This window comes from Labrus mixtus, chromosome 13 (assembly GCF_963584025.1).
Source record: "Labrus mixtus chromosome 13, fLabMix1.1, whole genome shotgun sequence".
Classification (NCBI taxonomy): Eukaryota; Metazoa; Chordata; class Actinopteri; order Labriformes; family Labridae; genus Labrus; species Labrus mixtus.
In genome coordinates this window covers 14,429,099-14,444,918 of record NC_083624.1, presented here as the reverse complement: position 1 = coordinate 14,444,918, position 15,820 = coordinate 14,429,099, and the positions used below count along the sequence as shown (strand labels likewise).

Below are 15,820 nucleotides of genomic sequence, written 5' to 3'. Positions count from 1 at the left end.
ACTGACAGATTGACTAGATTTATATCTGACAAGAACATAATAGATAAGTCGGACCTCAAGGACAACGACGGAAATGCAACCAAGAAAACAAAGTGGTTGAAAGTTGCTAGTGATCAAGACTAAGTGTACCGTGAAAGATCATCAAATAAAAAAGCTGAAGAACAACTTGAGGCCAAATATTACTCATTCATTCAAATCTGTTTAAATTCTTAAAGAGCCCATATTATGCCCTTTTTGGGGTTTGTATATTTAATCTATGTACCTACTTTTGTACGTTCACAATAGCTAAAGTCTGAAAAAAAGTGTCTGTTTTCATGTACTGCTCCTCCTTGCTCCCTCTACGCTCTGAGTCCGTCAGCTACGCTCTGCTGAGCCCCCACTGTTAGACCCCACGTGGGCCAAGTCTGCTCTGATTGGTCTGCCGATCCGCTCTGTCGCTTGCCACAACGAGCCAATGGACTTAGATCAGTGATATCACACTGAAAATGACGCCGCACTGACAATTTTTATCGAGCGGGGCTAGAACCGAGCGTTACATGTAGCTAATGCTACAGCTAACAGGAGGAGGTAGGAGAAGCCACGTTTCCGCGGACTTTGAATTTTTGCACATAGATGTGCCTTAACATGCACAGGACACTTGGAAAACACACTAAAGGGCATATAAAACCAGAAAAAGCATAATATGGAACCTTTAAATACCAATTAATATTTATTTGCTCATTTCATCACAGTTAGCATATACAACTTTTTAAATTGTTTATATCTATAGATGAAAATTACAACACTGACCCTGAGAAAATGACACGTTGTGATTGCACTCATGCTTGACACTCGAGACAATAGATTTGTTTTTAGGATTTTTTTTTCACAATGCGTATTGAATGCATATCCATACCTTTGTATAGACATCCTGAAGGGCTGCTGCCAGCACAAGATAGGCACTGGTCTTGCCTCCAAAGGGGTCGCCCACAAGCATGAAACCATGCCTTACTATCATCATCTCAAAGATCTGCAGGATTTTCTCAGCAAAGAATTCAGTGAGCTGCAGGTTCATGAGCTTACAGTTTTCCTTGATGGCATCCATTAGGACACTGTAGTCTCGATTTGGAAGCTGGACCCCTGGGAAGAGGTCAGAGGTGATGCCCTACGATGGAGAGATGAAGTAGTTTAGACACAGTGAGGGAGTAAGCATGGAGTGGAATAAAAGAACTTCCATGCCTAAACAATTTTAAACGCACTTACAAGTTAAAGACCCTTTCAGTAATGCCCCACTTTCCTGAAAAACATCCTGGCTTAGTCTGGGGGGATGTATGTGTGATTTCAAACAGCTGAATTGGTTCACCCTGACCTTATCCTGACTTTTCTGGCCAGCCCCCTAATAAAATGTCTGTGTAGGGTCGGTGTGAGCTGATGAGTAAATAGAACAGGTAATCACCAGCAAGTGGATCATGTTGAGCAGAGTATGCTGCTCTATATTACTACTACTACACTAATAGTTTTTATATTGTGAGAATGCTCCCAACACAGATAGTCTCCAGCTGTGAGGTTCATGTGTAAAAGGCAAGTTTCTAAAAATGTCAGGGCCTCAATCTTAATCCTAATCTCTGGAATTATCCAGAAAATGTTAGGAGTTCATGCGTGAAAAGGCTTGTGTCTCACAAAGACAAATTTTCCCCTTGATGTGTTTTGGTGAGGCCACAGAGACACATGGCGGAAACACACATATTCAGAAACTCAGTATAACCATACATTCGCTCACAATCACACCCACACTTGAGTGAACTGTTTTGACTCAAACAGACTTGAATATCCTTTTACATCATGGTTCAAAATGAACCGAGTGGAATAAACATGGGCTGACATCACATGATGTGCATCGCTCCATTAATCAAGACAGAGGAGCTCAGCTCATGTTGCACGTACATCAAACAGCTTCAGATCATGGGACAAGAACTTGGGCAGATTGACATCAATAATGGATCTCAGCAACAGGGTGTCTTCATTCTCCTCTGGAAAAGTGAGCTGCAGAGAAACAAACCCAGCCCCCAGGATGAAGAGGTCATGATAAAATGTGAGGACATAAAGCAGACAACACTAAGGGATGTGATAAGCAGACATGTGAGAAACAGCAGAATCATGTAGCTTTATAAACACATGAAAATATAACAGGAGAAATGTCCCTGCTAACTCTATTTGAAACCTAATGACATAAATTACATGTATGCACCAGTTCACCTAAGTGGGGGCATATCTCAAAGACAATGTCTGTTGATAATATTCTATTTGAAAGCCAAATTCACAGTTCTTTTCCTCCTCTCTGACACATCACTGCAAAACACTTCATATTGTCAGTCATTGTGTATAGAAAATAAGGGGTATGGGCCAGTTCTTTACATTCCTGGCATCTAAAGATTACTTTCAGTTTCATACAATCAGTTTTACTTGTGCACAGTATCCAAATATAATCACAGACTTACCAACATGTAGCCAACCCTAGATAAAATAAACTCACAACCCCTACATGTTAATTAAGTCTGTGTAAGGAATCAGGAAAGATGGTACACTCATATGTGTGCATTTTTGCCTATTAACTTGCTCCATCAAAACAAACTGTGAAAGAGTTGAGAAATTCTTGCACCCCAATTAGGGACTCATTTTAGCATTTGCCTTGTATGATCAGAGATTGTGTTTTACTTTTCTTAGCTGTCACAAAACAGTATGAGGTATTTTAAAAAACAAAAATGCTGATAGGGGCACTATGGTAATTTTAAACTGACACTGGAGGAAGTTTGTGGGAAAATATTGACCTTGAGGTTTCCAGCAGCAGTCAGCACAGACTTGACAGCCCTCATCCCGTAGTCATAGTGGTGCTGTGAGGATAGCTGCTCAGAGCAGAGTCGATAGGTTGCCACTATTTTCACCGACAGGGGACGTGCAGTCACAAAGCCACAGGAGTAGAGGACAATCTCTGCAATCATTGCGTAGTCCGGTACCATCATCGCAACAGTCCTAAACAGAGCCTGATGTAAAAGAGGTATTTTTACAAAGTAAAATAAACTAGCTTTTTCATCAATAGTGTTTGAGACAGGCTGAAAAAAAGCTTTGATTTCAAACTTCAGGTCAGGAAAACCATATTACTGATTTTTTACTTTTGTATAATACTTCAATTATGTGTGTGCATATGTCTTAAAAAATGTTTTCCAGTAGTCTTGATTAAATGGACAGACAAAATCAGAGATCCAGACAATGTACCTTGAGGTTGTCTGGTAACTCAGAGCGACCAGCATATCCAGGATTCATGGTAATGAATACAGCACAGGAAGGGTTCAGTCTTAGCTCTGTCCCTTCAAACATCAGCAGCTCAACATGGGCAACAATTCCTGCACACACACATGTACTTAGAAGTGGTTCAAATTGACTTATCATTTGTGCATTTTGAGTCTGGCAAAGACATTTATCAGGCTCAGACTTTATTGTCCAAAATGGAAATTCTCTTTCACAGCAATCAACAAACAGTGACAGCACATACAAAATCAACAGTAAAGGTTACACAGTACACAATACACAAAAACACATGGATGGTTTAGGGCAGTTATGTCTGCTGGGAGTCTCATGAGAAGGGTGCTGATTTAGAGGATGTGTGATGTCCTGTTCTATTGTGGCTGCAATACATGTGAGCTTTCCTGTTCAATCCTGTTAGGATGGGTGTGGGGAGACCAAATAATGTGACCGCGGTGTTGGTAATGTGTGTAAGTTTGACCCGGGTTTGTGACTGTATTTGAGAGAAGTGTCACTATTAAAGGTTTGAAATCAATCAGTGAGTTAAGCTTTATTTGACTTTAAAAGTTTCTGCCTCTTCAAACTCTTTTTATGATGAACACACCCTAAGGAGCATATCTATACACACCATGTGACAGAATCAGTTAATGACAAATCTGTGCACACAAATACACATTAACAAATCTTTACTCACAACCAAATGATACTATGCTTTACAGTTTAGATAGGACCTAAGTCAGACAAGTCAATTCTATTTTCCATATTGTTAAAAATGTTGCTTTTTTGAATTTTTAGTTTTAATGACATATACCTAACACAACTCCCTCTATCCACAATTCAGATGGGGAAACAGATAAAAGCAAGATATGAAATAGAAACTTCTGAGCATTTTCAAAAGTATGTTTTTAGTTCAGAAAAATCTGTTTATCCATTTTGCTGTTGCATCTTGAAATGTAAGTCACTGTACCCCCATGAAACACATTTGACATACGGGTGTGCAGTGCAGAACAAAAATGTGCTTGAAGTTTTGCTGGCTAGTATACACAAATTGCCTTAGCTTCGAGCTGCATCCCTTTAGAGTCAAAAACCTGTTTTTTACCCTCACAAAAAAAAAGCACCATATTCATTTTTGGTACATTGCCAGCTTACCAAAGAGCAAAGACACAGAAAGCCAAAAAAAAAAAACCTCAAACCTCTCTGTATTGTGAGAATCTGTTGAGCCACAACAGACAGCACCTCCAAGTCAATGCGGTTAAACTCATCAAAGCAGGCCCAGGCTCCACAGGACAGAAGGCCCTGGGTACACATGCAGAAAAACACACACAGACGGATTGGCAATAAAACATCATCACACACTCTTTATTGTATACACAAGCAACTTTTGCCTGAGTAAGTTAGGACTATGTCAGCATGGCAAGCCAGAGGACATTCTCAGAAGGGCTTAGGAAAATCAGTGTACACAAAAACGGGATTCTTAAAGCCATTTAAGAATGGGGGCAGTGAAGAAATCCCCAAGATGGAGTCATGACTGCACTGCTATTTCAGTAAGGACAAATATTTCATAGTTCTTAACGTGCTAGTGTGTTGACATTGGTGTTTAAATGTTGTATGCTCCTTTAAAGTCAGAAAAAGAATCGTAAAGGATTTCAATCCCACGTCACCTTTCATTATCGACTGTGCTGAGGTGTATTCCAAGGTGGAAGATATTTTCCAGTTGAAGTTTGGATAAGAAGCAGTAACACAATTCTACAAAATGTAACTTTTGATTTGAGTATTTACTCACTTTGAAGAATTTGCCAAGAGCAATGTAATCCAGTCCATCAGAGCAGTTGAACACAACACATTGTTTAGCCACAGCTTTAGCCAAGTCTTTGGTTGTCTCTGTTTTTCCTGTGCCAGCCGGACCCTCTGGGGCCCCTCCCAAATGAAGGCTAAGGGCCCCAAACAAAGTGCTGTAGAGGGAACAGCAAGAGTACAGCACATGTAATAGCTCATAGTCAGTCAATGATTAAGGTGATTATGTGTTTATCACTGTACTACGTACATAGTTTTGATGACAGCTCATGTCAAAGTATGTCTACTCTAGCTAATAAAACATTCAGTGAAAATTTGATGAAGACTGTTTTGAGGACAGTGGCAGCTTTTGAGTGCTGAGCCTTCAGAAAAATCAGTTTTTAATCTCCTACATACTAACATACGGGACAAACTGGGAATTTCTCTACAGGGATATGGAAATAATGTAGTGGTGAATTTGGGCAAAAGCTATTGACTGAAATAAAATATACCGTAATATAAATTCAGACTACACAACATTAAACAAGTTCTTGCAGTAACCTTTAGTAACAACTCAAACAGCTAAACAAGAACCAATATGATGACGGACTACAAGATGAGTTCTGAAGAAAAAAAAAAAAATAATAATAAAGATAAAAATAATTAAAAAAAGATGATTGACATATAGTGTAAGGACATATAGTACGTAGTTAGCTCAAATTGGTGTTGTTATAATCATAACAAACAAGACAAGACATCTGGCTGCACAGATAACAAACAATTGACAGTGAACAGTTGAAGGGGCTTTTGAAGTAACTTTACCGGTAGCAGCGGTCCGTGAGGGGGGTAATTACCAGACGGGGAGTGTTTCCTAGGTATTCGTAACCATAAGGCAAACCAGCATTTATCATCTTAGTCTGGAGGTGGTTTTCCTGTGTAGTTCAGAAGTGAAACACTGAGTATTCTTTATGTGTTCTGAAAGCACATGGACAACTGTTGCCCCTTTTTACTTACCACCCAGTAGTAGCGTAGTTGGCTTAGCCACTCAAAGTCGTTCTCATCGCTTATCCCCTTTTGCACCAGGGTAGCGAGCACATCCCTGGCATGGACGTCCAGCACAACAAGGGCTCCGAGGGTCACACGGGTCTGCTTGGATAGCTTGCCACGTACAAGTGCCACAATGTCATCAATCTGTCTATTGTTCTGCTCCAGGTAGTCATCTAAGGCCTGAAGGAGAGGAACATGGTATTATCGAAGGTAAAGCATGCTGCAGTATATTGAAGACAGAACATGCTTTCATCTATAAACTGAAGGTCATCTACAAAGTCCATCAATGTCATCATGTAGAACGCTGCATGTTTCCTGCTTTAATGCATGCTGGAAATGACATTTAAAAAAAAGAAAATGTACAAACTCTTGTGTCTTGAAGGAGATTAAAAGAACATAATGTACCCAGATGAGGGGTTTTCCAGTCCAATTTTTATAACAAAGCATTATATTATAACTGGATATGGCAGCAGACCTCGAGCTGTCAGATTATTACATGTAGGTGCTCTCCATTTGATGTGACAGATTTAATATAGTTTCTAATTCACTTTCAAACCATCTGTTCCCTAATACACCACTGGCGCTGTGTAAAAATCTCAGCAGTAATGAACTCGATGATAGCTTGCAGATAGTGCCACCTTGTAAGTCATTACTGTAAGCATCACACTCATTGAAAAGTAATCAGTCGAGAATACAGTTTATATACAGATAATCAGACTGTTGACCTCATCCGACCTCTTATATCTCTTGTTTAAGCTGTTCCTCGTGCTCCGTCTGACATACTTAACATAATGTATGTTACTATAGCAACAACTTTGATAAAGACATTATGTAATTTCACAGCATGCTGTATATTATGTTTGTCTAATGCAAGCTGTTACCATGGTCACAGCTTTGATCGAGACATCATTGAACTGTAGACCACATTGTAAATGATGTGTTTCATAAACACAAGGCAGCTTTTCAACAGGATAAGGAAGGTTAGAATATAGAAAAAGACTAGCTGTAATGAGTATAAAGTCAGCTGCACAATAAGAAGTTGCAAACCAAGCTTTTCATTTCTTATCTAAGCTGAAAAATGTTATTTACAGTGAACAGGATATTCTCTATCCAGATGGCTACTAGAGTCTGTTCCATTAAAGTTTTTAATGCAATGACATACCCTGACACTAAAATATGGAAAGTATAGTCTGGCCTCAGGGCCCAGCAACAACTTCTTCATGAACAATCGCAACCCAAATGTCTGATGTTTTTCAACCAATCAGATTTATTTAATTAAAAATTGTGCAGCATGGACCTCAGAAGGTATAAAACATAATAAAGAAACGGAACAATAAAATATGATTAAAAAGCACTTCATTGACTTTTTGAATTTTATTTCCCCCCAGGAACACATTCAAGACTCACTGAAAAGGGTTCTGCACCCAATATTAGGGTCCCGACCCACCAGTTGAGAACCTCTGGTCTAGAATATATAATGCATGTCAACAAATACAACAATAGTTGCTCACCTTCTTTCCTGATTTAATGGCTTCATGAATATCCTTTGTCCAGTACACTTGTGAGACGCAGAGCACAGTCTGACCTGGCCACGCACACACCCAGTGTATCCTCAACTCCTTGGGGTACGCCTCTATGGCCTCACCGATTACCTATAATGCACCACAAGAGAGACAATGGATTCTTTTTACATTGTATCTGTATCCTGAGTGATATTTGAAAGCCTTGTGTATGTGCTGGCTCAATATTATTAAACAGCGAGCTTGGTTTATTATAATTTATATTTTTATATATAATTTCAGTTAAATTAAAACGAAAACTTCAATTTGCTTGTGAGTGTAAATAAAAAAGTACAATAGGGCCATAATGAACCAAACAACACCTTGTGCAGGGAGGCCATCATGCCATTCTCAAGTTCCAGAAGCCACTTCTCCACCTGTCCCCTGGCTTTAGATGTGGAAATGATATCCAGCAGCAGCACTACTTCACCCTCACTGCTCTTCATGTGAGTGATGTCCAATAAATTGGTGAAGACAACACTAGCGATGCCTTCAAAGCACTTCTTCAGATGTGGCTGCACCCTGAAGGAGAGTAAGGCAAGAATTTGTAAAAACTTGCAGTAGATTCTGTTTTTATCAGAATACTTTCTGTCTGTGTCTGTAACACAGACATTAAGCTTTAACAAGTGTTACATTGAGACAGAAGATCCTTCTTACCCAAAGACAGGATTGACAACAACACAAAACGTGTATCAATTCTCACCAGGATAACATTTTCTAAAATGAAAATCCTCCACTTTGGAGTAGTTTGAATAAACCACAATCACATTAAAAAGCACATTCAATGTTTATCGGTAACCCCTAGAATATGTTTTTAGTATGCAGCTGACGTTCATGTTTAGGAGGTTTTCTTTTCAGATAATTATTGAAAAATAAGCATTTATTATATGCACACAGTTTGAATCCCTGTCCCCTTCTGTGACATTTAAAAAAACAAAAAAGAAGACATAAAACATGAGAGAAAGAACTACCTCACAGCTTTAACACATGTTACTGCCCCTAATCTTAGAGATCCTTTTCTTAAATCAGGTTCCATATCTAAGAGAAGGGCCCTTGATCGTAGCTGCATTTCCCCTCAAACACTAGGTGATGCTTTTGTAGCCACCGGAGGTCATAGAAGGATTGGTGAGAAAACTACAGCAGTGGCACATTTTGCTCAGATATTCTTGGATGTCTACATGGTGCAAAGCAGAAGTTTGCAACCCAGGGTCTGAATTTGTGAGAAAATGTTCTGCCTCCCAATGTGAGTTGAACCCCACAGAGGCCTACATAAATTGACTAACTTAACAGCAGAATTAAACAGAATGAAAGTTGAGCTTTCCATAGCTAAGTTCTCTATTTATGACAACTGTATAGGGACAATATTTTATAAACCTCATTGTATCACCTTATATTAAGGCTTAATGTTTAGCAAATGTGGTCACTTCTGGCTTGAAAGAGCGTGTCAAACTAGACACTTTTTAAGGGCAGTCCTAAAAGCAATTGGAGACATCATTTTGGATAAGTCCACTATTTATACACAGCCAATGGTTCACAACAAGCAATGTGACTGACTTGCTGCTTACACAATAAACAAAGCATTTTCCCCATGTTTTACTGCCTCAAAGGTCTGTGTTTCTGTTGCTACACTTTGTTGGCCTTAAGCATATTCCTTCTCGGTGCAGAAAATAACTCAGGGAAGTGTGCAATAACAAGATTTCCCATCCTGAAGTAATACAACCTTTCTTCTTATACATACCTGAAATAAAAGTAGGTTGTTTTGTCAGCCAAGGACTACATTTACAGAGCAGAGGCTCATATTCTCAAAAAATCAAAATAGCAATCTCCTGAGAATGGCATTACACTATGTCCTAGTACTCCAGACACCCCAACTAAAGCAGAAATCCCTTCTTTTCAGGAGAGTTTATATGAGTACATGGCTCTGCACTGATTCTGTGACAATTTCCACAAGTCAAAGAGAGAACAGAAGAAGAGAGAGAGGGTTAAAGCGAAAAGATAAATGGAAACAGCAGGGAAAGAGTGAGAGACTAGAACATCTTTTGTCTATAATCATTAATTCATTGAGAAGCAAAAGCCCTAAATGAGGCAAAGGTAGGTAAGCAGAGGACTTCATTTCAGGGGGAAACCATTTCAGAGGTCAAGTAGGCATGTGGTTAGCTGAAAAAATGTGTGAGCCCAAACATTGGTTTCTCAAAGGAGAACATCTTTTCAAATTGATTTACTCCTTTCGACGTGCTAAATCTTTGTTGTTTGATAAGAACTGCCCTCTGGTTTCATCAAGCTTATCATATTTGGTACAGAAGCTGGTCAAGGGGGCAGTTTGATTTTCGAAGAGACTACACACAACAGATGCTATTAATTTACACTAAGAGAGAGACATTTTTTTATTTAGGCCAGAAGTGACAACAGTTATACAAGAGGATGTAAACACATGTTAACATCTGTATCCTGGTTGAGAGGTCCCTGTAGTAAAGACTTATCAAAGGAGCTGTGACCTAAAGCATATCTGGCTGTTATTCTAAACGAGGGATATGTGCAAGTAGTCAATTAATCATTTAGTGGCAACAGAATTACTAATCTGTTCAACTAATTTTGATATTTGTATTGATGTGGGCCCACAATGCCAGTCAATTGCTGTAACCCAGCCACCTGCCACCCACCATTAACTGGCACTGTAGCTCCAGTTAACAGGCCTTCTCCCCCCGCTTTAGTACTCAGGTGTAAATCTAGCACAGGTTAAGTATGGCATCTTGTGGAAGCAGCACAGGTAACTGGCATAACCGCTTAACCAGAGCATTGTGTTTGCACATTCAGCTCAGGCATGTGGATATTAATCTGCAAGGAGGACTGTAGACTGGTGGTGCTGCTGAAATTAGCCACACTCGACAAAGCCATTGGACATCACTTACCCGCAGGGTAATGAACACTGAAGTGCCACACATTTCAGTGGAATTTCAAATAGCCGTCAATTTCAATCGAAGACTAGAATTCTACAATTCATTTAGCGACGAATATGAAAGACTGTGATGAACTGTTTCAAACAGCAATTAAGTAGGCTTCAGCTTGTATAAACTGTGCTCAATTTGTTTTCCTATTTTAAGACGTAGTTGGTCGAATGGTTTGAAGTTAAATGTCCATTTATTCAGCAGGGAAAATAGTTGTTAAAGGCATCTGTTCATGTTTAGCAAACACCTTGGCAGTATACCAACTAAGATGAAGACAATGATGATTGTTGAGTCGGTGTCAGCAAGCACAGTCATGTGTTCAAGAAGAACTTGCCGTATTGCCGTTATTGAGATTGACAAAAAGGGTGACGTGCTATTCTATCTCTGCAATTCCTTTTGAGTTTGGCTTCTACTGTTTTGTTTTTTCCCCCTCTAACTGTTCTGGAGGATCTCAGAGGAATCTTGACATCCCCTTTTGAGGTATTGTTTCACCAGAAATTGCAGTTTCTAAAAATGTACTCTAAACAGCACCATAACTGGTGTCAGTCAGTCTTTAAGAATACTAGAAACCAGTTTGAAACCTTTAATTCATTGTGGAAATCCACACTAGGTGATAGATGAACTAGGGATTAGAGTCATTTACTCATCAGTTTCCAATAATTAAACATCCTTTTTCAGCTAAGTCCTGGTCATTAAATAAAGAAAGCAGGCTAAAACCGCTCCTGCATTGTCTACATCCACTTCTTCTACACAGTCTACATGGTTAGTATTCTTACTTTGTTGGGTCTTTGGTCTCTGAGAGAATTTCCAGCAGCTCCTCGTTGGACAGGAAGAAGAACCGTGGAAAATAGAGACGCTTCTTCTCCAGGTAGTTGTTAAGACCTTTGAGGATCAGATCCAGAAGTTCATTGGACTTCTTAAGCCTCTCTAGCATCTTGTCGATGGCAATCACTGCCAACACGTGGTTGTCCTAACACAGATGGAATATACTGTGAGTGAGACAGTTAAATCAATGATTGGTTGCTTTCAACTGCCTTTGACGATAGATTATGTTGTCAATCAGGAAGCTGTGCTATCTTATTATCATGATCATCTCCCAAAAAAGACCCATAAGATGGACATATTTTACCTCTCTGGACAATTCCAGGTAGATACAGACTTACTTCAAGGTCCATGTTTCTGTTTTCTATTTACCCTCAGCAGAATATTTCCTGAATTCCACATCTCTTTCTGCCTCCTAAAACTGTAAGGCTTTAATAGACCTCTCAAGGCCACTTTATCATCAAGAAAGCAGCATTTTTCTCACATTCACTCCCAAGTCAAATAACACCATGCACTGCAAAGTGGCCTGTAAGTGTTGCCACAAACGGTGCTGTTCCAATTACAGCTTAACTTTACCCCTTTTATGCCTAGGCATGGCTACATTTTTCAATAGCTGGCATTTCTGGTAAATTAAGATATTCATATCTGTCCAACAGCAGAGTTTTGTAACTGCTGCCGTTAAGGTAACACTAAGACACTGCAATAGCTTCCTTTTGCAACATCTCCTCTATGTTCCACAGTGATGCACAGTTGTCATACAGCACTCTTAAAAATCTATGATAGGACAGTAATAGAGATTTCACCTGGAGCCTGTCAGGCACATATGAAATATTTCAGCTCTGATATCATCCCATCCGTACCCTAATTGAATATCCTCTGAAACTGTCAGCCCCAGGAAGTGCCTAGATAAAAAGTCTTTCTAATCTTCATGGCTGGACAGTGAATGCATGAACCTGATCATATGAAACGTTAGCGTTTTTTAAATGAGGTGCACAGCTCAGCCTGACATCATCCTCTGATTAGAGTGAAACAAAATGCAAGAAGGAGCTAACTGCAGAGTTAGTGTGAAGCGAAAGTAGGAGACATGGAGTAACATAAAACATCTCGACTCGCCCTGCTCTTGCAGACTCAAAGGTAGAGATGTCTAAAACAAAAAAAAAACTGTGTTTATTCCTGCAGCTTTAGAGGCTTTTATCATTTATCCTAGCTATAAACGTCTTACTTACAGCCCATTTCACTCTGCAAAAAAAAACACTCTTTTGATCCAAGCTAGACTTGTCAACATGGCTTCTAGCTTTTTGAAATTGAAACAATACTCAGTGGAAGGGAAAAGCTGATATAGTTTAATAGCTAGCCCATAGAAAAGGAAGGTACACTTTCATCTTCGTTTGATGTCAGCAAATTGCCTTGAGATTATTTTATCTTTGGTAGAAAGAAAAACAACTGGATGTAGAAGAGTTTGAAATGTTCGCAAAAAAATCACAACTGTGTAGTAGAATGAATTCACCCTGTACTGTTTCTGTAACTGCAGATGATAAATAAGCTCATATAAATTAATGCAATTCTTTGGCTTGGCATATGTTCTGCTTTGTATCAAGCTGTCCATTAAGAGAAAAGCACAGTCGAGGTGGGAGAAAATATTGTCGTCCTGATGGTAATACAGGGTTTTTTTATTGGTGCAAAATATCAGTTTTAATTTCTTTTTAAAAAGGCGCCTTATAACGGCTCTCAGATGTTCCTGCCAATTTGACTCACGTCACCACTTCATGATACCTTGCTGTCGTGCTTATGACATGAATGAGGGTAACGTTGAGGGGCCAAAGAAGAAGATGGATAACAGTAAAAGGAGACAACGGCGGGATAATGTTAAAGATAAGGGGTCAAAGGATGAAGCATAACAGGTGAAACTGACACCAAATTGCAGTGGATAAATACATTTATCCTGCACTTTATCTTTTAGGGGGCTTTTATGTACTTCAGTTAATCAGATATCATGATGAATCATTATATGATTATCTTGCATTAGAACAATTTCAGAAGAATCGCTGTATCAATATCGTGGGCCACGTATTGAGTATCATATTGTATCATGATGAACCCGAGGTCTGAATCCTAAAGTACAGCTAATGTAAAGAAATCATCTCTTTCTTTCTTTAAGTTGTGTCAAACCCACAACCATCAAGTGTAGCTACAACAGGATGATAATTGTTTAGGATCACTCATGATTTGTGATTGATTTCTTACAACCTCTGAAGTGGAAGCAGAGTTCAGGGCCTTTTGATTCATGCCCAAGTGACTTTTCCACCCAATCTGTTCAGAATAAAATAAATGAATAAACAGTACAAATGACAGATAAAAACCATTTAGAGCATTTTCATGATGCATTAGCTATTAGATAAGACTTAAACTGACACTCACAATGAATGCTGACTCTGTTTAAATAGGAAACACAAAGCTGAGCCAACAGCTATTCAGGCTTTTCATGGATTTAATCAGACCTCTGGTTTTGGCCTATTTTGGAGGACACTGTTATAAGAGTGCTCTTTTTTATATTCAGACCGCCAGCAGGAAGCTATTCATGAGCACACTGAGAGGATAACAATGTTCTAATGCGACAATGTGGCTTTTATGATCCAAACAGACGGCTTCGATGGAGGACAGGAACTATCCAAAGTTGAATTTTAGCAGGTCTGCACTTTGTGTGGTGAAAAATGATAACATTCACATAGTATTTTTCTATCTTCCATTTTGATGCACACAACACTACGAGGATTTAAACAAAATGTATTGTATTTCCAAGGGACATTCTGCTGATTTCAGAGAGTTTGGGAAAAAATTGTAATCCCACAGGCTAATAGTAAACAAAATGCCATCATGGTTTATTTCTTGCTTATTAGATAAGAGGGGTAAAGGTGTCTGATGCTGCTAAGTTAAAAGATAGCAGGTTCATAGAAACACGTCTTTGATTTGAATTGATTTGGTCCAGCAATTGAGTATGCAATAGTGGATAAATAACACATAAAAACAGGTTGCAGAATTAAGTTAGGATATGGGGGCTGCAAGGCACTGACAAATCAGTGGATCTAGAGCAGCTCCAAGTGGTCGATCTGGTGACAGCAGCCTGGGAAAAATAAACCTTGATGTGATATGTTGATAGGAGAGCTGCACTGTAGCCTGCCTTTTAGCTGACACTGTTCTGTGGTGGCATGGAGTTGAGATGATTCCAATTTCATGCACTGCTGATCAATGCTATGGACAAGATGAAGAGATGTGTTGTTTGTCACATTTTGATGTAGTATGAGTCTATGCAGGGGCTTCTTCCAATAACTGACCTACGTGGGGGGTGTGGGGAACAGAATCATTAGCTTGAAACATTTCAAGGTATTGGTTGTAAACGATGAGAAGAAGAGCATTTTCTGAATAATCTTTTTTTTGTTTCACATCGTTGTTCATCTTAATTGGCAGTACTGTAGGTTTCCCATGACTAATAAAAAATAGATAAAATAAGAATATGTAAATAAGAGATACAAAAAATATTAACTTTGTTTCCAAAAATGCAACGGCAAAAAGTAATAAACATCGTAGTGTTTAACTATATAAACTAAATATTTATGAACAGTGTCTGGACAGTACAAAAAGTTTGGCTCTAAGTTTTTCATGTCATGTTTTTTATCTGTGGACATGTATTAGTGGAGAGACGTCAGAGTGGGGCTGTTACACACTGATACGCAGAACTGTTAAGGCTTTGTGTCTTGTTCAAGGGCACCTCACCAGTACTAGGGAAGTGCCCTGGCACCTCTCCAGCTAGACCAACTTGCAATTTTTTATTTTTTGGTCCACACTGGGACTTGAACCAGTGAACCTCTGGTTCCCAACCCAAGTCCCAACAGACTTAGCTATTGCCGACGCCAATTATCTGACAGGGATACGTTTTTCATGTGAACACGTCACACAATCTCAAGCAAGAACTTTAGGCCGTAGGTATGACAAGTATTTTGTCTTTCTTGCAGGTCCAAGTAATGCCAAGATCCTCTTATCGGCAAACTGTACTTAAATAAAAATAAAAATGACACCAATGCATTTTAGAGACCTACAATGTTGATGTGTAATAGGAGTTGAGGTGGGTGTTGAAACAGTTACTTTAAAATTGAAATTACAATTATACAAACAAAAAATAATTAAAAGAAAACATTTCACTATTATACCCGTGCATCTTGCTCAGTGCTCTAAAACAGTAATACATCAGTTAAACAGATTCCTGCTTTCGTATTTGGAATAAACATTTCTTCTGTGCCTTAAAATTAACTTCTAAGGCAGAAAACACCAACAGCAAATAGTGTTTTTACTTCCTGATTAAATTCACACAGTACAAGTTTGTTTTAAAAAGCATTCTGA

General features: G+C 38.9%; 1 protein-coding gene across 1 annotated transcript in view; it reads right to left on the bottom strand.

The window, feature by feature from the left end:
* dnah7 (dynein, axonemal, heavy chain 7) overlaps positions 1–15,820 on the bottom strand; it is an 80,302-nt gene that overhangs the window by 51,433 nt on the left and 13,049 nt on the right. Inside the window, exons 20-30 of the mRNA XM_061054662.1 lie at positions 11,380–11,573; positions 7,982–8,180; positions 7,611–7,751; positions 6,067–6,279; positions 5,875–5,984; positions 5,063–5,231; positions 4,473–4,575; positions 3,253–3,380; positions 2,808–3,020; positions 1,924–2,022; positions 896–1,144 (exon numbers count right to left, since the gene is read on the bottom strand). Coding sequence (XP_060910645.1) covers positions 896–1,144; positions 1,924–2,022; positions 2,808–3,020; positions 3,253–3,380; positions 4,473–4,575; positions 5,063–5,231; positions 5,875–5,984; positions 6,067–6,279; positions 7,611–7,751; positions 7,982–8,180; positions 11,380–11,573 — 1,818 coding nt within the window. The remainder of the gene's footprint in view (positions 1–895; positions 1,145–1,923; positions 2,023–2,807; positions 3,021–3,252; positions 3,381–4,472; positions 4,576–5,062; positions 5,232–5,874; positions 5,985–6,066; positions 6,280–7,610; positions 7,752–7,981; positions 8,181–11,379; positions 11,574–15,820) is intronic.